The sequence below is a fragment of the Schistocerca gregaria genome, chromosome 3, assembly GCF_023897955.1.
Source record: "Schistocerca gregaria isolate iqSchGreg1 chromosome 3, iqSchGreg1.2, whole genome shotgun sequence".
Classification (NCBI taxonomy): Eukaryota; Metazoa; Arthropoda; class Insecta; order Orthoptera; family Acrididae; genus Schistocerca; species Schistocerca gregaria.
The window spans coordinates 917,282,065-917,305,038 of record NC_064922.1 but is presented as its reverse complement, the minus strand read 5'-3'; the positions used below and the strand labels follow the sequence as shown (position 1 = coordinate 917,305,038).

Here is a 22,974-nt window from a genome sequence, read left to right as displayed (position 1 = left end):
TGTATATCGCTGTCCTATATCTTTTGTCACCATACTGTAGAAGCAACTAACTTCTATATCTCACGATCTCTTTAGCAGAGCATTTATTCTGATTATCGGTTTCGGCAAACCATGTTGCCATCTTAGGATCTCATGCACGACTCTTCAGACACTTTCGTCCATATGACGCACAGTAGTGGTCGATATTTTTGAAGTGTGGTGCATAAGAGCCAAAGATGACAACATAGTTTGCCGAAACCGGCAATGTGAACAGATTCCCTACTGAATTTACCGTCGAATTTTGAAATTTGTTACTTTTAATTTCACACTAATCTAGATCGCCCACAGACAGGAATGATGTCAAGCATATACAATCATTACACTTACTTACAGATTTCGATTGACTCTAGAGCACAACTAATTTTCTCATACGTGCTTCCTTATTTTACTTGGACGAATAAGAAAGGTAACATCCCTTTGTCATAAAGACTTCGAACATAATTATAGTAAGAGAGCTCCCAATAGCCACACTGAATTTCAGTCTTAAACATAGCTAAGTTAGAAGCCTCGAAGTACCTTCTCAAAACATCAGCGATTGACGGAGTGAACTCTAGCAGTTCCTCCAGTCATGCTGTAATACATCTATATGAGTGGGAATGCAATGGAGATTCGCGACAGAAACAGACTTTCAACAATTTGGTTGCTTATTTGCAGGGACAGGGCAATGACGCCACAATCCAAAATGGTGACAAGGCAAGCCCCCTTCCTAAGGCACGCCCCTTTCTATTCTGTCATACGAGTAATACCCCATTCCTCCAGTCACAGCCCTGGCCTTTAAAATGAAACCGATCGCATCTCAGCATTTTAAATGCCCATTTAAAGAAAAAAGTCAACCATAGTCCAACATTTTAGGGTCCATTAGAATGAAACAGTCAGTCCCCATCTCAGTTCTCTATGTCTCTCAGTTGTCAACTACAATGGTCCAGTCTTCGAAACAGACATGATACAAAGCACAATGGACACGGACGCTAACATTATGTATAATCATGCCTCAAACATCTGCATTATTTATCACCATACATGTGACACTACTGCTGATCGAAATTTGAGGTTAAGTTACACTGGGTGACAAGCACAGTTACATTATTGTACCACACTTGGTGTAAGGCACAATAGACAGTAAATATTTCCACATCTGAAATATTCTGTAACAGAACAAAACGTATATTGCTAAAAAAATAACATACTGTAATGAGATTAGACAGTTCCTCTTAAGCTCTGTGCGAGGGTATCTTACTGCTGTTAAAAATGGTGTATTATTTGTCGAAAGAATATAAGCACACATGTACAACGTTCATGTCCAAATTATCATCACATCTAATGCACTTCTGTAATAGACATGTAAATTAAAAGATCGTGTCCGCTACTGGAAGAGCGCAATTATTGATGCCTAAAACAAGATTATGGACTAAAATGATGTGCAACAATTATATTTCCAGGTCTTCATGTTTCTATAACAGTACAAAAACATGTAGCAGAAAATAATATTCCGCTGTAATAGCTGAGAGTTCCTCCTACACATAAATGATCCTGTTACAAAAACGAACTAAAGAAGCACTACTTTATGGGGTAATAAGGTAATTCATAAAAAAAAAATGCAATATTACTTACTTTACACGTCTAAAACACATATACCATTGGCCTATAAACATCATGTTAGCTCCAATAATGGGTTAGCAACTGGAAGAGTGTAATTATTGCGTAAGTTACACTTGACGCCGATAAAATGACTGTGGACTCTCAAATTAAACGTCCCAGTGTTATTTCCAAGTCCAAATGGTTGTGTAACACAACAAAACAAATGTTCAAAGTTGCAAGATCAGTCTCGAAAATGTTGTAAATTTTTACTGTAAGACAAGACAATAGAACAATACTTTAAATTCATATTATGTAGGCTCACTACGTTCTTTAGATGAAAGCAATATGTGTCTTTGTCTTACATTTTTTTTAAAAGTCTGTCAGAATTGAACCGACTTCTGCTGTGTATATCGTTAATGTTTGTCCGTAATATATGGAATTATATTGGTGTACATATCTGCCTCTGTACCCTATGTTACTGCAACATGTTTTGCGACTTCGTGGTGAAGGAGCGAGGTATCCCGGTTGCTGACATATTAATTGGTATTGAACAAGCAGTTATTAAGTTTCCGAGTGAAACTGCAGAAGAAATTCGCAGAGAAACGAGCCGCATTATTTTAAAATCCAAGCCGCCAGCACCAAACATCACTAGAGCTGAAGACCATGTCCTCCGTGCTCGCCGCCACGATCCTCTCACCGTAGTCCTTCCAGCTGACGACGGCAATGCTGCCGTCGTAAAGGAACGAGCAGACAGTGACACGAAAATTCGGAAGTTGTTGGAATAAGATGCGTGCCAAAAGCTGTCTTGGGACCCAACATCCAGAACAGAGAGGAGGACTTCAGAGCTTCTCAAACGGTCATCGGGAAGAGTGTGTCATTAAGAACTCCCTCCCTCAGGCATTCAGACCTCCCACGTCCTATGGTCTGCCAAAGATACATAAGAAGGATAAACTTTTAAGGCTTATAGTGAGCACCGTCATTGCCGACCTATACACTTGAAAAGCTCTTGGCTAACCCCCCCCCCCCCCCCCCCCCCCCGACACACGATAAACACTGTAAAGGAGATATTATGGTTAGTTTTGATGTGATTTCCCTATTCATATGTGTGCCCATCACAGACTCATAGTATTTTTTACAGGGTGGAGAATATTTCAACCAAGCGGGCGGCGTCGCTATGGAGATCACACTAGCTCCAGTTGTAGCCAACCTCTTTGTGAAACATTTAGAGGACTTCGCCTTCAACACGACTAAAGCAATTGCCAGTTTTTTTTCTGCTACGTCGATGATATCTTCGTCATATAGCCTCATGGCCAGGAACAGCTAGAAGAGTACCTGGAACACATCAGCAGTATCCACGACCATACAAAGTTCATGAGGAATGTGGAGAAGGACAGTTCATTGCCGTTTCCGGACGTCCTTTTCCACCCAAATCCCATGGATGTCTCGGCCACTGTGTTTACCGCAAGCTTACTCACAAGGATCGGTATCTGCACGCCACCACCTACCACCACATAGCATAGAAATGGTCTGAGGACCTTGGCACATCGAGCTGAAAACGTCTCAGAATCCGAAAACCTGCCAAGGAAACTCAACCATTTCCGTAAAGTTTTATAGGAAAACAGTTACCACAACAAATAAATTTCACAAGAAGTTTCATCTAAGCTACGAAAGCAAAAGGCCTCCTAACAAGACATGAGGAAATATGCGTTTTTCCTGTTTTGTGGCTCAATAACAGGGAAAATTAGTCTCCTGAAGAGACATAAAGTCACTATAGTCTTCAGGCCCACAGCAACGTTCCGGCATCTAATGAAGCCTGTGGGAGACGATGTAGGCTCCAGAGCACCTAGAATATACAAAACACCGTGAGAATGTGGGCAGTTTTATGTCGGTCAGGCTGTGCGCACTATTGAACAGCGTCAAAGAGAACATGCAAGGAGTTTCCGCCTGCGCTATCTCGAAATGTCATCTATAGCGGAACATGCACTGGAGAAAGGACTACGAATTGCATTCGACGAGATTTCTGTTATTAAACGGATCAACAGCTTCTGGGGTAGCGTAGGAAATTAAGCAATATGCATCAACATGTCAGACAAGACCGTCAATAAGGACGGTGGATTGCAACGAAGAACGGTCTGGGATCATATGATTCAGGAGTTGAAGCGAGCACAGCCATCGCGTCACCAAAACATTACCACTAGTCTCACGGTCTCAGGCGCCTTGCCCCCCGTCGGAGTTTCGAGTCTTCCATCGTGCACGGGTGTTTGTGTTGTCCTTAGTTTAAGGTAGTTTAAGTAGTGTGTAAGTCTAGGGACCGCTGAATTCAGCAGTTTCGTCCTATCGGAACTTACCACAAATTTCCAAGAACATTATCACTTATTTTGCGGGGCTGAATACCCGTGACGTCACTGACGAACACGGCAGCGACATCCACAGAACAGTTAACCACTTGACTATGGCACAGGAGATCACTGCCAAAAGCTGGTGGGCAGTTAACCACTGGACGTGGCTTGAAACCCGAGAACATTTTATCAGTTCTACTTCCGTTAGTGAGGTTTCAGGGCGCGAACCAACCCGACTGTAGTACACCCTACGGCCCGACAACCAGGAATGATGGTCTGGGCTGCCATTTATTTTCAGAGCAAGACCACTTTTGCTGTCATCTGCGACCCAATTACGGCACAACGGTGTGTCGACGTTATTCTAATCCCCATTTCGTCGCCCTTCATGTCAATGCATCCAGGACAGCAAGACACTGTGCGTTTAAATAAACTCTTGAGCAGTTATTATCAAGTGAAAATGGGTCGACACATGTTCTATATTCAGGAGGAATAACCGGTATTGACGTCATGATTATATAAACTGGATTGTGTACTACGATGTGAACACCCGCTCAGTCAGCGACGTCTGATCCTTATCCTTCAACCATATTCCATAGAAACTCAGAAAAGGAGCACGTGACCTCAGCCCAGTTTCGCTGGTTCTCAGAAGCCCTTTCCCAGGCGCAGAGCCTTAACAATCTGCCCTTTATCGAAGACACTTATGTCAATGTATTTCCCCAAATGCGGCGCAGATCGACTCTGGAATTAGTACACGTTCGTCTCTGGCACGCTAATATACTTTTCTTAATGTTTCACGTGACCAGACGCCTCAAGCAACACTGAATATCATGGTACTTGGTAGTCATGACGTTTTAGATCTTTTTGTATTTTCTGGGTAATACGATGTCAGCTTATGTCTACCTTGAACAAGCATGAAACCCTGATAATGAAGGTTCGCCCTTGAAAATACTTGTGTCTAAATAAATTACTGATGAGGATGAGCTATATTCTATAATCTCGTATTTTCAGCTATAAACATGCAAAAAATTCCCTCTCAAAAATGGAGAAAATAATGACCGATCTCTTTAACTAATCACTAGCAAAAAGCACAGAACGTACTGCAAGACTATGGAGGACCACATACTATCCACGAAATGTACACATACATTTCACTTCCGTTCCCCACAGTATTTCTGTGTCGACAATTTATGAACAGAATTAGGCCCGACAGTCAACAAATGAATTTCCATCTCACACGCTGATATAGACACCAGACTGGCAGTAGAAGGAAGCGAGCAAATTAGAGCGAGAGAGAGAGAGAGGGGGGGGGGGGGGGGAGAGGAAGAGTGCGAAACGATCTTGATAACACCTTATCTTCATTGAGATCGTTAAAAGCGGTGGCCTAATTGAGGGCTAGGTCGGCCATCATGTCAACGTCCGAACCCCTACATCCAGAGATGACATGCTATTGTTCGCGATGCAAAACCACCACCCAAGTTTCCATAGCTCATATGAGGTAAATTTCTATATGATCTCTCTGACATGGGCACGACATATGTTCTCGCCAATTGTCCAGTATTCAATCTCTGAAATTACAAAGGCAAAATCTTTAGCTCTCACTGTATTCTAGTAACGTCAAGACCGCTACTCTCCCTGGCGACAGAGTGTAGTGACAAATACGAGTACAAGTATATAAAACAACATACGTGAATTCGATGTCCGTTACTCCATGTCACAGCTGGTAAGTACTTGAAATTCTGTTTCTGGGTCAGAGTGCCGACCTGACGGCGTAGGGTTTGCTAATTTTTTCGGTGTACAGGCGGTTTAGACCCCTGGAATTACATCCCCAGATGATACTAAGTCATAGACAGATTGTAGATGTGTGTGTTGAAGATGATGTGGCACTGTTGCTAAGTTTAGAATAATGCGTTTTATGAGTGGCAAAGAGTATAACGGAAAGCATTGCATTTAAAATGTACAAACAGTCAATAGTGTAACCTTTAATTTTATCACTAACGCCTCTGTCTCTAAAGATATTAATTCAAAAAGCGAAGCAACAGGTACGAAGCTTAGTGAACGTGTAGGGAGAACTGAATACAGCTAAGACTGAAAGTCGTATTCGTTGAAGATCAAAGTATGCTTAATTGGCCATGGCATATGGTTTCTGTTTTATGCCTCTTACGAGGATGATGTATACTCATCCATTTGTGCACTTGAGATAGGTGCCTCGTAAAATGCTCGGTTTAATAACTGAAGCTTGAAATGTCATCTGTTCTTAAAGAACCTGCAGATTCTAAAACACGCAGAAGAGGGCAGAGTAGCAGGAAGAGCAGTGAGAAAGGTAGATGTGCGAAGCACTGATATGCATTTGTAGATACAGGACGTGAAACTGCGATATTGTTCCATTACCTATGGTTTTGTATTTCCGCACATTGTATGGTTCATGAATAAATCTACATTTGTCATCGTACCTGACAATTAACCTGGAAAGTGTTAACTTGTCGTGCAGTAGCTTCCCAGAGAGAAAGTTATAAGTTAATTATAGTTAGTGATATAGACGTTAATACTACCCATAAATTCTCACTTCACAATCAGTCATCATTAGAACCCAAGTTTAGGTACAAAACCAATCGGTCAGTGATATTTAGTTAGATCAGACAGTGATTTGAATAGAGTCATTTCTAATGACCAGTCCTCAAAAAACTTTAAATGAGCCTTCTCTTATAGCCATCAAGCACAAAGGCTGCAAGACGATTGTGAAAAACTGCTATTGCTGTTATTACTGTTATACTTTAGAAATCAGAATGTTAACAGGCAGTGCTGCTTGATCAGTCAAAACATATAAAACTCATGTCACATTATATGATTGATAGCTCTTCATTCACCAACGCTCTTCATCCCAATCAATTCCTATTGTAATTTATAACATTCAGTATTACAGCGCTGGTCAAATACAAACGTAATAATCTATCATTCTATCACTCAGCGAAATCACAATATTGGAAAAGATCGTTTTAAATGATTTAAACGCAAACGGTGCATATGGACACAAAGGTCAGTATAAAATAAACTATGTACTTAGCATCAGTTGCACTCACTACGTGTTTCTACAGGTAAATTACGGACATCTTGTGTGTTACACAAGGAACTTCTTGTGAAAAAAAAAGAGTTTCAGAAATATACTGGTTCCTAATACACTCTCTCAAACGCCGCACCACGTTTTCCAATCTATGGTCCGCACAAATGTAATCTGATCTCACTCGGTCTTCATTAACTTTCACGGTTCAGTGACTGTGAAAGGCAAGCAGCAATAAACATTGCACTCTCGAGGATTTAAGAAACTCTTCGTGATGAAATGCAAAAGGGTAACGATGTTACCAGAAACATTATAGAGATATTCGGCATTTGCCTCATGGGTAGTACTTACGAGTGACGTAAAGGTTTTAAGTTGGGAATTCTGTCCGACGGCGTAGTTAAGTCAGCAAGCCTACAGTGTGTGTGCTAAGAAGATTTTGACGTCCATGGAACGTTTGAAAGATGCTATTAAGAAACGTGTTGGGAAAATTTTTACCAATGTCACGGAGATTGTTTCTAAAGTGTCCATATAAATCACAAACGAGAAGATTTTTCTCATTGATGGAAAGTAGATGGTTGCTGTGTGTGTTCATGTGTGTGTGCGTGTGTGCATTTCTTAAGGGGTAGGGAACAGTAACAAAACGTAGTAGATTGTATAATCGTTCTTTCTGAACCGCAAAAGACACATACGAGATCATATAACTGTCCTACATGAAAGACAAGATACTATATAAACTTGTGCATCATAAGGACAAGACTTCGTTACTGTTCCACGCTTGACGCATGTGTTACCATCTATTGTTAGGAGTATTCTCAAGTGCTCTAAACTTAAAGATTTATAATATTACCAAAGAACTTAAGTCGCTATATATAACAAACGATTTTCCTGCTATAATGGTTACCATTATAGACATCTCACGAGTAGGTTATGCATTTGATTCCTGGAGTGATCTCGTATCTATCGGATTAGATCACCTGTGATGAAACAATATCAGGCAATACTAAAGATCGCCTATTATTTCCTTCTTGTATCACCTCCAAATTGAAGCTAAATCACACTCTGTCCAATGCAGACGATTTTTTTATTACCTAGATATTTCAGAAACTGCACTTAAGACTATAGCTGTTACTCACACTCAAGGACCTAGCCAAAGAGGGAATCCTGGGGGTCCGGATCCCCCCTCCGCCCACCTTCCCCTTGTCAACCGCCTAAATAAAATTACAGAAGAGATAGCTGCTGGGTTGTGAACCTGGAAGATAGTTTGTTTCTCAGTAAGAAAAAGGTATACGCTCTATAGATAGTTAACAAGGCCAACGATAGCTTTTAACTGTCCATGCATATATCGTGCTATGGACCATCAACCACCCCTATTATAGCCAAGACCAATGGTTGCTGTTGCTTGAGCTCGGATGCTGTCGTTTAATCACTTCAGTTCTTACTTGCGGTTGAATTTAATGTAATGCTACCGCTTATTGTTTTTGTCTGTGTGCTATTGAGGTAGTCCCTAGATATGGATAAGTTTGTAACAAGAAACAAGAGGTAAACTGATTTTCTTTCGTCCGCTAACGTTAAGTAAGTTAAAAATGCGTACGCACTACTAAAAGCTTAAATACTTATCTATAACAGTTTAACGATAACTCGTGGTCTAGGGGTCGGCACGGAAACTCAGCGTGTTCGCTCGGAAGGTACGTTGCCCTCTGTAACAAAAGAACAGAGTGAATAAACCTACTATGAACTCGAACTGGTGTCATGGGCGACCGCTCCGAAAAAATGCAACGATCAGTAACGAACAAAATGGGATTTAAATAAAAGAAGGCGAAGTAAATAAACGAAAGGGTAGCGTCTTTGATTCCTAATCAAAATTTCCACGGTCCAGGGTTAGAAACTTGCGACCGACTAAAGTTCGATTGGCCGTCAGCAGTGGCTCTCGAAGACTTTCGGTATAAGAAATCTCCCTCTTTTTGCCACTGGCCTTGTCAAAGAGGGTAGAGGATTGGGCAGGGTTTTAGTGCTATCTCTTGTTCTTGGGGTGGGAAACTGCCCCAGATGCGGAAGACTCAGCATTTATTAAAGGTTTGAGAATGGAGAAGGCTACGGAAACAACTGCCTTAAAGACACATAATGTGCATCCACCGGACATGTGGCCTGAATGGAAAAAGTGTCATGATGATTCCTCCATTCGGAATAGTCTTCCATTCGGATCTCAGGGAGAAGACCACCAAGGGGAAGGCGCCCACGAAAAAAATATTGAATAACCAACGAAAGGATAACGTTCTACGAGTCGGAGCGTGGAATGTCAGAAGTTTGAATTCGGCAGAGAAGATTGGAAATCTGAAAATGGAAATTCAAAGGCGCTATCGAGACGTAGAAGGGGTCAGTGAAAGGAAATGGAAAGAAAAGGATATCTGGTCAGATGAGTATATGGTTATATAACCAGCAGAAAATAGCATAACGCAGTGGATTCATTATCAATAGGAAGGTAGGGCAAAGAGTGTGTTACCGTAAACAGTCAGTGACAGGGTTCTTTTTATCAGAATAGACAGAAAACCAACACCGACAAAGATAGTTCAGGTACACATGCCGACGTTTCAGGTTGGAGATGGGATAGAAATAGTATCTGAAGATGGAAAAGTAATATAGTACGTAAAAGCATTGCGTCTTCAGGCCACGAGGGGCTCACCGGGACCATCCGACCGCCGTGTCATCCTCAGTTGAGAATGCGGATAGGAGGGGCGTGGGATCAGCACACCAACTCCCGCTCATGATGATCTTCTTGACCGAAGCCGCTACTAATCGGGCGAGTAGCTCCTCAAATGTCATCACGAGGCTGAGTGCACCCTGAAAAATGGCAACGGCGCAGCCATCCAAGTGCCGACCAAGCCCGACAGTGCTTAACTTCGATGATCTCACTGGAACCGGTGTATCCACTGCGGCAAGGCCGTTGTCCAATACACTACGTAAAGGGAGATGAAAATGTAATAGTATGGGATACTGGAATGTAGGTGTCGGTGAAGGAGTAGATGAAAAGATTACAGGAGAATATGGCTTTGGAACAAGAGAGGAGAAAGGCTAATTGAGTCCAGTAATAAATTTCAGCTAGTAATAGCTGTTCCACATTCACAAGAAGAGGAGATACTTGCAAAACGCTGGGTTATACGGGAGTATTTCAGTTCAGACAAAGATTCGGAAATAAAATATCTTATTAGGAGGTGGGCCCATGAGCAGATACAGACTCACATCACAATGTAATAGTGATGAAGAGAAGGCTGAAATTCAAGAGATTAGTCAGGAAGAAACAATACGCTAAGAAGTGGGGTACTGAAGTAGTAAGGAATGACGAGATACGCTTGAATTGTTCTAAGGCTATAATACAGAAATAAGGAATAGCACAGTAGACAGTACAGTTGAAGAGGAATGTACATCACTAAAAAGGGCAACAACAGAAGTTGGAGAGAAAAACATAGGTACAAAGAATGAGGCTGCGAAGAAACCATGAATAACAGAAGAAAAATACTTCCGTCGATCCATGAAAGAAGGAAATACAAAATGTCCAACGAAATTCAGGAATACCGAAATACAGGTCGCTGAGGAACGAAATAAATAGGAGGTCCTGGGAAACTAAAACGAAATGGCTGTATGAAAAATTTGTGAAGAAACCGAACAAAGAGGAATTGTCGGAAGGACTGACTCAGCATATAGGAAAGTCAAAACAGCCTTCGGTGAAAATAAAATCAAGGGTGGTAACATTAATACTGCATCGGGAATTCCACTGTTAAATGAGAGGAGAGAGCGGATGGATGAAAAGGGTACATTCAAGGTCTCTGTGAGGGAGGAAGATTTCTGTGACGTGAGATAACAAGCAACAGGAGTCGATTTGGAACAGATGGAGGATCCAGTACAAGATTGAGAATTTAACAGAGCTTTGGTAGACTTAAGATCGAATATGGCAGAGGGGCAAATTCCATCAGAATTTTTGAAGCCATTGGGGAAGTGACGGCAAAACAACTATTCAGGTTGGTATGCAGAATGTATGAGTCTGGCAACATACGACCTGACATTCGGAAAAATATGATACACACAACTCCGAAGACTGCAAGAGCTGACAAGTGCTAGAAATATTGCACAATCACATTAACAGTTCATGCATTCAGTTTGCTTACAAAAATAATGTACATAGGAATGGATAAGAAAATTGAGGATGTGTTAGATGATGATCAGTTTGCCTTTAAGAAAGGTAAAGCCTCCAGAGAGCAACTCTGACATTACGGTAGATAATGGAAGCAAGACTTAAGAAAAATCAATTTACGTTCGTAGGATTTGTCGAACTGGAGAAAAAGCGTTCAACAATGTAAAATGGTGCAAGATGTTCGAAATCCTATGGAAAAATTTCGTAAGTGAACATATGTATTGTGAAAGTACTGTGAATAGCCCTAGTTCCTTATATAAATGTTTGCAAGGTCATCCCAGATGAGTTCCAGCTATTACTCTGACTACATGCTTTTGTGCAAATAAATGTTTTTTTTCTTAATCATAAATTACTTCAAAATATGGTGCAGTGAATAAAAATAGGTATAGTAAGCTAATTTAGTGATATGGTTCAAATGGCTCTGAGCACTATGGAACTTAATATCTGTGGTCATCAGTCTCCTAGAACTTAGAACTACTTAAACCTAACTAACCTATGGACATCACACACATCCATGCCAGATGCAGGATTCGAACCTGCGACCGTAGCAGTCGCACGGTTCCGGACTGCGCGCCAAGAACCGCGAGACCACCGCGGCCGGCTTACTGATATGTTTATCACCAAAATTTGCAATAGTTCTAATAGCATAAGCAGCTGAACTCAACGTTTCAGCACATCATCAGTGTGTTTCTTCAAATTCAATTTTTCAATATTCCGCCTTAGCATCAGACTCCTATTCAAAGTCTTTATTTATAAATGGTGTTATGCCATTTTCTGTTCAGAACTGTATATAGTATGTTTTCTCAAAATTTAGTTTCAGTCCGTTTGCAGAGCACCACTTAATAATTTTCTGGAAGAGGTTAGTGACAATTTCCTCAGCTTATTCTTGTTTGTAGACTATACTAGAAGCAGAGACGTCTAGTAAACATGACTTCTAAACTGCACAGCTTAAGAGCTATGGGCAGTTTTTCATCTTGACTGGCATGAAACACTTGATCTGTACAAGCGTGCGTAGCTCTTTAAGTATGCACTTGACAGTCCATGTTTACTGCACATTTTTTATTGATTTTGTTCATACCACAACCTCTCAAATTATGGAAAACAAAGCGTTAGCAATAGTAGTGATTTTTTTAATAATATTTAAGAAGGTGAAGTGTTTCAGGTATGCATTTTCGAGACCACGTTTTGCTAGCGTTGTTAGCTTTTAGTATTGTGTAATTTCAACTGTATGCATTAACACCATTACTTATGATACACTCTGCATAATCATTAATCCATACCCAAACGACTTCATTGTAGCTCTATTGTTATAAAATCAGTGAAACCATCTGAGGTGACCTTAAAATCACCATGGCAAGAATAATTTCAGAACATCCTTAACAAAGTGAAAGTTCTACCCTCGAGTTCTCATCAGGACTGGTGGCACTAGGGAACTCTGAACTGACTACGTACAAACAAAGGTCGATCAAAACAACTTGTGAGGTAATGGGGTTACGTAGACAGTGGTAAGTGTGAGTGTGGTTAAACGGAGACCATGGAGTTGGTACTCAAATGCCTTTTAGTGACGATGTTAAGTGAATGCACTCAGGGGGAACTTACCAATTCAGTGATACTGCTGCAATACACTCTGTGTTCTGAGTGAGTGAAATATATTACCTTTTTACCAGTTGTACGCATACTTTTTTAAGTTTATTTCTTTCCCCATAGGAGAGGTGCATTTTACGCACAGATCGAAATACTTTTTAGATAAAATACATATCACATTATGTTCCTCTACAAGAAAGATTTGTTATAGATGATAAAAGTAATGATGTATGTATACAGGGTGTCGCCTAGTATGTAGGAAAACTTTGGCGAATGGATTAGGTACTTAAAACGAAGCGAAGAAGATGGGCTATACATGTGTTTTACTTCCTTAGTTACATGTACTTTTTATGTTTCATATTTGATTCATTTCTGTTTCTTTTTTCAAATGTCCAGATTTTTTCAATAGCTATTTCTTTCATGTCAAATGTTGTCTTCTAATGGCTAAGTAAATTGCTCAAAAGTCTACCGTTAGCTCTAACACAACTTTCTTAACGACACATCATGGAATGTCTTGATCGCTTCCGTATCCGAGGTGTTAGCCCTTTTTGCTGAACTCCTTCTTGAACTCCCTGTCCATGAATGTCAAGATTCGTAATAGGTGTTGAACACAATGTGTCCCTTTAATGCCTCCCAAAGTAAAATTCCAGCACATTGAGTATAGAAAATGAAGCAGACCAAGATGTTGCTCTCTCACAACCTATCCATGTGTGTGGGAAAAGTTGATATAGAATTGTTCTCACTTCCAGATCAAAATGAACTGGTGCCCATTGTGCAAAAAACAAATGTTCTGACGTAAGTGTAGTGGAACACCTTATAAAAAGCTTAAACATTGCGTTAAGAATTTTAATTTATAGTAGTGCTGTGGGAAATACGATTAACGTATCAGTCGACAGCAAGTCATTTCAATTTCAAGTATTTTCAATGGATGTCAAGAAGCATTATCTGCATGAGTGATTGTCCGTCGGACTGGCGATAAGTACTTACATGGTAAGTTCTTTCTCGGATTTCAACAGTAAATTTTCTAATCATGCACAATGTTCTTCTATAGTGTCTACCTGTGGAGCTGGATTAGAGTCCCTGTAACGCCCGCACGCAAGCTGAACGATCCCACGATGAAATGAGAAACGTCATTGGGATTCTCTGTGGCGTGGCGAGAAATCTCAGTTTTGGCCGTGGCCATAATGTATACGCTCTTAGCCATGTATGGAGTGCATTACAAATTACGTGACGAATTGTTGGGAAGATTTTCTAGCAAACTTTTATTGGCAGAGCTAGATTAATTCTCTGCATTGCTACAATGCTAAACAGCAAATGCAGTGTATATCAGCGAGTATCAAGGGGTGCCGGAATTAACTGCTACACAGATACCGACATTTGACGAACGACGTTGCATCTGTGGCAGAACCAGTAGGGTGAATAAGAAGCTAATGAGTGACTTAATGTGGGCTTCCCAGCAACATTACGTTGTGCAGGACTGGTGAGGTGGATACAATAAATCCCACTGGTTCATCCCACTGGGACTGCAGCAGACGGCTCTAATTGACCTAAGGCCCTATCTCACACGGTTTTTGCAGTGTTTGGGGTTGGTAAGGTTTCATAGGTCTTCGGTTCTAGAGATTGAGCCTGTTGTCCACAACCCCCAAAAAATTTTGGCGCTCAGATTGTAAATTTTTAAAGCAAATTCCAGTAGAAGCCGGCTCAGGCGATGTGCTAATCAAGAAAGGCACTGGGCAGTATTGTTGACATTACGTCAGGGCATTCCAGCCAGACGGGGCTCCTCCACTGCTCAGGGCCTTCGCACGTAGAACTGCGAACGCCAGAACACAGTACAAACAAGGGTGAAGTAACATTTCGTAACTCAGAGAAATCGGTTGCTACTGAGAAACTCACGCATTAAACATTCAGCCTGGCCTAGAAATCTGGATCCGGTCGGAGTGATCTTGAAAAAGCTGACAGACAAGGATTACGAGACTACCGTCTCTGGAATAGACGGCTGAATAAATGTACCTCGTGTTCTAGGTTTTGTTCAGAATGCAAGGTACTGGTTCTATGACTGCATCCATTTTCCAGACCGTAACATAAGATAATGTCTTCCATTTTGCGTGTGGAATACTAGGCTTGCAATATGATAGTGAATGCAAGAATAAAATTACAATGTAAAAGCATTTCACAAACTTACCAAAACACAAACTGGTTCCATAAGAACTAAAATATGCATTGCACTGTACCAGAACTCTGAACACTGTTTACACGAACAACACTAACAGACTTCTACGACACACTGTACCAACTGACAGTAACAGAAGAAAGTGTCCTCATTTCTAGGTCGATCTTAATGACACAGAGCTTGAATAGGAGAGATGTGTTTAACACTAGCGGAGATGAAAGAATTGCTTATCGCTCTTCCTGAATATTTTTGTCTTGGTTTGGTCGTGCAGGCCGGAGTGGCCGAGCGGTTCTAAACGCTTCAGGCTGGAATCGCGCGGCTTCTAAGGTCGCAGGTTCGAGTCCTGCCTCGGGAATGGATGCGTGTGATGTCCTTAGGTTAGTTAGGTTTAAGTAGTTCTAGGGAACTGATGACCTCAGATGTTAAGTCCCTTAGTGCTCAGAGATATTTGAACCATTTTTTTTGGTTTGGTCAATACTACCATCTCTCAAAATATGGAGTACTTTTTTAGCAACCTGTATGTTTGAATATCTGGGAAGACTGTGGACATTCATGACGATGACAAACACATCCTTGACTATCTCGAAGACGAAACATAGAAAAAGAGTCTACATCATGAGGCAATCTCGATAAGCAAGTTTCAAGAAAGGTTGGTTGAAATGTTGTAAGTAGGCTTTTTAGATTTTTATGGTGGTAATGTCACGTAGCGCCCTGAATAAAAATCACTGACTGTGCTGCGAGCAGAATAAGTAAAGAGAAAACTGTCTGAGTACGTTCAGTTTTGCTCAGCTGTTTGAAAATCAAATAACGTAGAAGTTTACCAGCACAGTCATTCATAATTTTTCTAAGTGGGCGTTATACTGTAATCTACCAAGTGACGTGGTGCAGTGGTTAGCACACTGGAAAAGCATTCAGGAGGCGGATGTTCAAATCCACACCCGGCTACCCACATCCTCTAAATCCCAACAGTCAGATGCAGGGTAGTTCCTTGGAGAGGCAAGGCTAATCCTTTTCCCCATCCTTGAATCTTTCCAAGCTTGCGCTTCGTCTCCAATGAGATCGATGTCGTCGGCATGATAAACTCTAAACTCGCTTCCTTCTTTTCCTAAGTAAACGGCATGCAACAGAATCTCTGTGGAAGACACAGCAGCAGTCAAATTGTACATCAAGGCTCTCCTTCAGAATCGAGAAAGAGGAAGTTGGTTCGTGTTATGTTGAAACCACATTATGATAGATTTATCTTACCTTAATAAAAGAACCTAACACCTTGTCAATAAAGAAAAATGTTTTCTTATTCTGAACGTTGATTTACATATGATATTATACAAGCCTTAGTAATACTGTTGTACTGCATATAACGACAAGAGCATTTTACTTGGAGCTTTCGAGTGAAGTACATGCTACGTCATTCCAGGTTGCTCGTAGCTCTTCCTGCATATTTTTGTAAATTAAAGTTGTCCTTCGAAATCGAGAAAGAGGAAAATGATACCACATTTTGATAGATTTATTCTTCCTTAATAAAAGAACCTAACACCTTGTCAAAAAAGAAAAATGTTTTCTAATTCTAAACGTTGATTTATGTATAATAATATACAAGCTTTAGTATTGTATGTTGTATGTATGTTGTATGTTAACCGGGGACATAGAAACGACAGAGAGGCTCCGTCACCGCCGCAACTGCAGTGGTCCACAACCCCACGACGACTACCGCAGTAGTCCACTTCACCCCTCCGCCACCCCAAGCCGAACCCAGGGCTATTGTGCGATTCGGCCCACGGTGTACCCTTCATGGAATATCTGACACCACACGAGTGTAACCCTTATGGTTGCGTGGTAGAGTAGTGGTGGTGTGCGTGTGCGTGAAGAACTTGTTTTCGCAGCAACCGCCGACATATTGTAACTGAGGCGGAACAAGGGGAACCAGCCGGCATTCGCCGAGGCAGGTGGAAAACCGCCTAAGAACCATCCACAGACTGTCTGGCTCACCGGTCCTCGACACAAGTTCGCCGGATCGGTTCGTGTCAGGGACCAGGCGCTCCTTCCCGCTCGAGAAAGCCGTGCGTTATACCGCTCGGTTAACTAGGCCGGCAGTTTTACTATTACTGTTATACTGTACATAACGGCAAAATCATTCGAGTGAACTACCTGTTATATCACTCCAGACTGCCAAGTAAGTCAAAAGCGAAAGGCGCTCATTATGTTGACGTGGAATTTACAAGGATGGGAAACAAGGGGTACAATATAGCTGGATGGATAGTATGAAACTGTAACTTGTTGGTAGACGTGGCATGATTTCTTAGAAGCTCTTTATTTATAAAATATTTGTACCACAATCAGTAATACATAAGCCTCTCGAATGAGGTGGTGATGAAACGTGTACGATGCGTGGAGCATGATGTCGACCCATAAGAACAACGTCGGTCCGCGTTAGAGTTAGCCGTGGTAAGCAGCCTTGGCAGCCAGCAGGCCAGGGAGACCCAGAGCGCCAGGTGCGAGGGCGGCCACCGAGGGGGCGACGACGGCGGGGGCGGCGTAGCCGTAGGCTCCGTAGGCGCCGTAGGCGGCGGCGGCGGCGAGGGCGGCGCCGTTTACCACGGCGTCGCGGGCCCTCGTCTGGGCGACGGCCGTCAGGTGGGCAGCCCTGGCGGCTGCCACGGCAGGGGTGTCCAGAGGGTAGCCACCCGGCCCGATGACGATGTTGGCCGGGCCGTAGGCGGCGAGGCCGGGGTGGATGCCGCCCACCAGGACGGGGGCGGGCTGGACGGCGGCAGCGAGGCCTGCGGCGTAGGCGGGGCCGACGACGCCCGCCCCCAGGAAGCCGGGCTTGGCGAGGGCCACGGCCAGCACAGCACTCAGGACGACCTGAAAAAATAACCGACGCAGCGTCAAGCCAAATACTGTACAATACTTATCGGATTCCTTAGAACCCACGCTCCCTATTTCTGGTTTATAACGCATTTTGTAAAATGTAAGCATTGGAAGATACCTAACCAAGGAATGAGACTTCCTGGCAGATTAAAACTGTGTGCCAGACCGAGACTCGAACTCGGGAACTTGGCCTTTTGCGGGCAAGTGCTCTACCACCTGAGATACTCGAACACGACTCACGCCCCGTCCTCACAGCTCTACTTCTGCCAGTATCTCGTCTATGGGCGTGAGTCGTGGTTGGGTGGCTCACATGGTAGAGCACTTGCCCGCGAAAGGCAAAGGTCCCGAGTTCGAGTCTCGGTCCGGCACAGAGTTTTAATCTGCCTGCAAGTTTCATATCAGCGCACACTTCGCTGCAGAGTGAAAATCTCATTCTGGTAACCAAGGAATGTTTATCGTCACACTATATTTTTAGACACTCAACATCCCCCCAAAGTAATCTCTATAATGTTCAACAAATATCTGACTGTAATCCCAAACACGTCTGTCAGTCTATCTTTATGCTGATTCCAAAATACAGAGAGCTTCAGTAAGGCCAACATGAAGAAATAAAAATTGCTGACGTTGGAGGTGGCACAACAGGTGCGGGAAGGGTGATGTTTGATAGTTCCATCTAAGCTGAAATCAGTGAAGTAAAACTGTCGTTAATCCAAAGGTTGTTTTCTACATCACAGTGGCTTACAACCACCCAAATCCCTACACGTCAGACACTCAGATACGTACCAAATGTTGTGTGTGTCGACAGAGTATCAATGAAAACCCCCTATTTAATTCGGGCTATGCGCTGTGGTCCAGTAGAACATGTGTAAACGGCAATTAAAAGTAACGCCAGAACCACACAGCACAGGAAAAGCTAATCTGTGGACGATTGTGTTGAAGATCTCATCCGGCTGAGATGATGCCAGCAAGGTTGCTCGGCGTGTTGGGTCAGAGCGTAGCTGCCCTCTCTAATGATAAAAAAAAAAAGAGTGAACGGTTCTTTGATCGCCTTGAACGGGTGTCGTGGGATGTCCGTCCCAAACAAAATGCAGCAGCCATTAACGGACAAATTGAGGTAAAAAAGAAAGATGTAGTTCGTAGGGCGCAAGATCGTCGCACGAAAAATATCGCGCTCAAACACCACTGATAAATTTTTTTTCAAACTGCTCAGTTTTGGAACTGTTACATGTAAGAACATTTTCCTGACATGTCAAAAGATTTTTTGGAATTTGCCGCAATGTTCTTTCGGGAATCAGCTTTCGTTTCGTTAGTTGAAAGTAGCAAACGTATAGGGTACGTTTGTATAGATAGATGTGGTGTTCTGAGGGACATCTGCGAAAGAATACCACACCTATCTATACAAATGTACTCTATAGGTTTGCTACTTGCAACTAACGAAGCGAAAGCATACTTCCAAAAGAATATTGCTGCAAACTCCGAAAAATACTTTTGCATATCATGAAAATGTTCTCCCATATAACCGTTTCACACGTAAACAGTCAACAACAAATTTCATCGGTGGGATTTGAAAGCGGCGCCTGTGTTACGTCGACTTTACGCGCTACAAACTCACCTATGCGATATCTTCAACAGAATTCTTCACAGGTACGGCTTTCCTGTGCTCCGTAGTCCTGGTGTTACTTTTAATTATCTTTTACGGATCTTCTACTGGACGACAGCACATAGAACGAAGTAACTGGGTGTTTTCATTGATACTCTATAGACACACTACGTTTGGGAACCTATCTACGTGTTTGACTTCAGGAGGTCTGGCTGATCCTGTTGATGTGGTATGGTTCTGATTTCCTCTGTTCCTTAAACTGCCCAACGAGTTATAGGGGGATCTACTGTTTAACGTGGATGCCGATTCATGGTGCAACTCAGCATTTTTCACATCAACAAACATTGTCAGGAGTGAAAGAATTAATAAGTGACAGTTAAAAATCATAGGATTGACTGGGGACAGGATCCAAGACATTCGTATGTGTTGTTGGCACTTTACTACTTAGCCACCAGAATAGAGTCAGATAGAAGTTCGGCAGAAGCTATGGAAAGTAAGAAATCAGCTGTAATTCACCTCAGATAACTATTGGGGATCAATGGAGAAATCAGATGAAGCTAAAAAGGGATTAATGTTTTAAAGATCTTCCTGTGTAGGAATCGAATGTCATTATCAAGGCACAGATGCATAATGAAAGCAACACTCATGTACTCTTGAGAGTAGCTAAGTCGCGGTCCAGGGAACATGAATTCAGTCTTGTGTGATTTTCTGAAACTATTGCAGAAGAGTATGCGAGAATTTCCTTTGATTAGTCCCAAGAACCAGCAAGAGAACCGTTCTAAGGTAAACGAATTTAAACAATGAAATATCTCCAGCATGAGATTTTCACTCTGCAGCTGAGTGTACGCTGATATGGAACTTCCTGGCCAGATTAAAACTGTGTACAGGACGGAGACTCGAATTCGGGACTTTTGCCTTTCGAGCACAAAAGCTCTACCAACTGAGCTACCTAAGTGTGACCAACGCGCAGTTCTCACAGCTTTACTTCTGGCAGTATTTCGTCTCCCATCTTCCAAACTTTCCAGAACGGCGCGTTGATCGTACTGTGGTAGCTCAGTTGGTAGAGCACTTGCCCGCGAAAGGCAAATGTCACGATTTCGAGTCTTGGTCCGGCACACAGTATTAATCTGCCAGGAAGTTCCATTGAAATATCTGGTGTTTAGAATGACAGCACTTGTGGTTGGATCTTAAGAAAATCGAGGTTGATTTTAGGTCTATCATAGCAAGACATACAGCCAGTAGCTAACTAGAAACAGTAAGACATTCGGAAGCTGCAGATAATAAGTTTTATGCCTATGTAGCCGCTAATCTGATATATGTTGATCTCCGCTTAACTACAACTGCCGACCAGTGTCGAAGTGCTGCATGAGTGAGATGTAAAGTGAAGAAATTCTACCGTTTCGCTAAGGACCTGATCCTTTTACTGATGCTACTGTCGCTTCAGCGATATTTCTAGAGAGAACTCAGGATTCAAGGAAAAAGACAGTGTTTGTGAGGTGGAGCCACTCACCAGTATCTTCATGACTGTTGCTAGTTGATCGCTGCTGCTGCGGAACTGTGATGTGTTGTGCGGATGGCCGCTATATATACATCCAGAGGTCAGCGTGAAAGTGCGCGGCCGGCCTTCCCGACTCCTCCCAGGGCGTGGACGCGCCACGCAGAGAGAGGCGTGCGTACCGGGGAACAGGTGGCAGAGCGCCGCCATCTTGGCGAAACACAAAGTCCGCGGCCGGGTCTGCTCTCACTTGGGCGGTAACGTTACACAGTTACCCAGTACTCCTGTGCAACGATACCCCTTTGGGATACAATATTATTACCTAAGAAAGCTAGTGAAATGTGGGACAGTTTGACAAATGCCTGTTGAGACTGAAAAAATATGAAAGCGCAAAAATTAACCGAAGAAAGAAGTCTTACAGTGTCCGTCACTGTATATGTACGTCTACAGCTACAAAGTGCTCTACGATTCAGACTGAAGTCAATCGCAGAGGGTTCATAGAAACACTTCCAGACTACTTCTGTCACAAAGTATTCACACTCAGCGAATTAAAAAAAAATCAAATATGTGTGAAATATTGTGGAAGTTAATGGCTAAGGTCGTCAGTCCCTAAGCTTACACACTACTTAACCTAATTTATCCTATGGACAAACACACACACCCATGCCCGAGAGAGGACTCGAACCTCCGCTGGGACCAGCCGCACAGTTCATGACTACAGCGCCAATAGACCGCTCGGCTAATTCCGCGCGGCGTGAATTAAAAACTATACCATTCGCACTCAGGTGCTTGGCAGAAGCTTTATAGAACCATTTTCAGGTTATTTCTATTTGAAAAAATTCGCAGTCAGCGAATGAATTTCGAAGATCGGCTCCTGCAATTTCGATCGTTTGGTCGTTATCAAGCTGGTAACAGTTGCAAACAACATGCATTTGAAAATGAACAAAAGGTAGAAATTTCAGCAGTGGATTGTTAATCAACATACAGTCAACGGCAAAAACAAAATTTCTCAGAGAATTTTTTGATACTGTGAACCCACAGTAAGTACAACTGTGTAATTTAGAAGTATGTCTCGACCGTTCCTCATTCCAATAGCACAGAGGAAAACACAACACCTAAATATTTCCGTGAGATCTCTGATAGCACTCCATCTTCGGCCACAAGTGGTCCATCGGGACCATCCCACCGCCGTGTCATCCTCAATAAGGATAGGATAGGAGGGGCGTGTGGTCAGCATACCGCTCTCCCGTTCGTTACGGTGGTTTTCTTTGACCGGAGCCGCTACTATTCGATCGAGTGGCTCCTCAATTGGCATTATGAGGCTGAGTGCACCCCGAAAAATGGCAACAGTACATGGCGGTCACTCATCCAAGAGCCGGCCACACCCGACAGCGTTTAACTTCTGTGATCTGAAGGGAACCAGTCTATCCACTGCTGAAGATCTCTGATAGCCAATCACTTATCTTATTACGATGTTAATTTCTCCCTGTATAGCTGGAAGCCAATAATACATTTCCGCTTTTGGACAAGGAGAAAACTGCAGAATGAAATTTCGGTAAAAGTTCTCGTCGCAACTAAATCTGTTTTAATGATTGTCACCCCAACTCATATATCATATGCGTGACACTCTCTCCCCCATTCCGGGATAATACAAAACGTGCTGCCAATCTTTCAACTTTTTCGATGTCCTCCTTTACTTCTGTCGGATACGGATTCCACACTGCACAGCAAAAAACCAGAAGAGGGCGCAAAAGCGTAATACCTTTAGTAAACTAACTGCATCCTCTGAGTTTTCTGTGAAGTAAACACACACAGTCTTTGGTTAGATTTCACCACAACGTTTTCTGTGTGATGGTACAAATTTAAGTTGTTCGTAACTGTAGATCCTACACATTTAATTCAATCGACAAGCGTTAAATTTGCGCAAATTATTGTGTAACCGAACATAAACCAACTTTTTAGTAGTGATGTCGATTTCCTCACACTTTTTATTGTTTAGGGTCAATTTGCACTATTCGCAACAATTCAGATGTCTATTCTTTACCTACATCTACATCTAC

At 42.4% G+C, this 22,974-nt stretch overlaps 1 protein-coding gene across 1 annotated transcript; it reads right to left on the bottom strand.

Moving 5' to 3' along the window:
- Nucleotides 1-1,402: 1,402 nt before the first annotated feature.
- LOC126355698 (uncharacterized) lies at nucleotides 1,403-21,124 on the bottom strand. Its single transcript, XM_050006066.1, has 3 exons — nucleotides 20,930-21,124; nucleotides 17,517-17,813; nucleotides 1,403-1,429 (listed from the first exon to the last, which is right to left on the bottom strand). Exons 1-3 carry the CDS (start codon nucleotides 21,122-21,124, stop codon nucleotides 1,403-1,405), a joined length of 519 nt encoding a protein of 172 aa, XP_049862023.1.
- Between the last annotated feature and the right edge of the window lie 1,850 nt (nucleotides 21,125-22,974).

Coding starts and splice junctions, on each gene's coding strand:
- LOC126355698 (XM_050006066.1), bottom strand. CDS start 21,124: ATGGCGGCGCTCTGCCACCTGTTCCCCGGTACGCACGCCTCTCTCTGC. Junction 17,814..20,929: donor CAACAGTCATGAAGATACTG/GTGAGTGGCTCC, acceptor TTATTTTTTCAG/GTCGTCCTGAGTGCTGTGCT. Junction 1,430..17,516: donor GCGCCGCCCTCGCCGCCGCC/GCCGCCTACGGC, acceptor ATCTTGTTTTAG/GCATCAATAATTGCGCTCTT.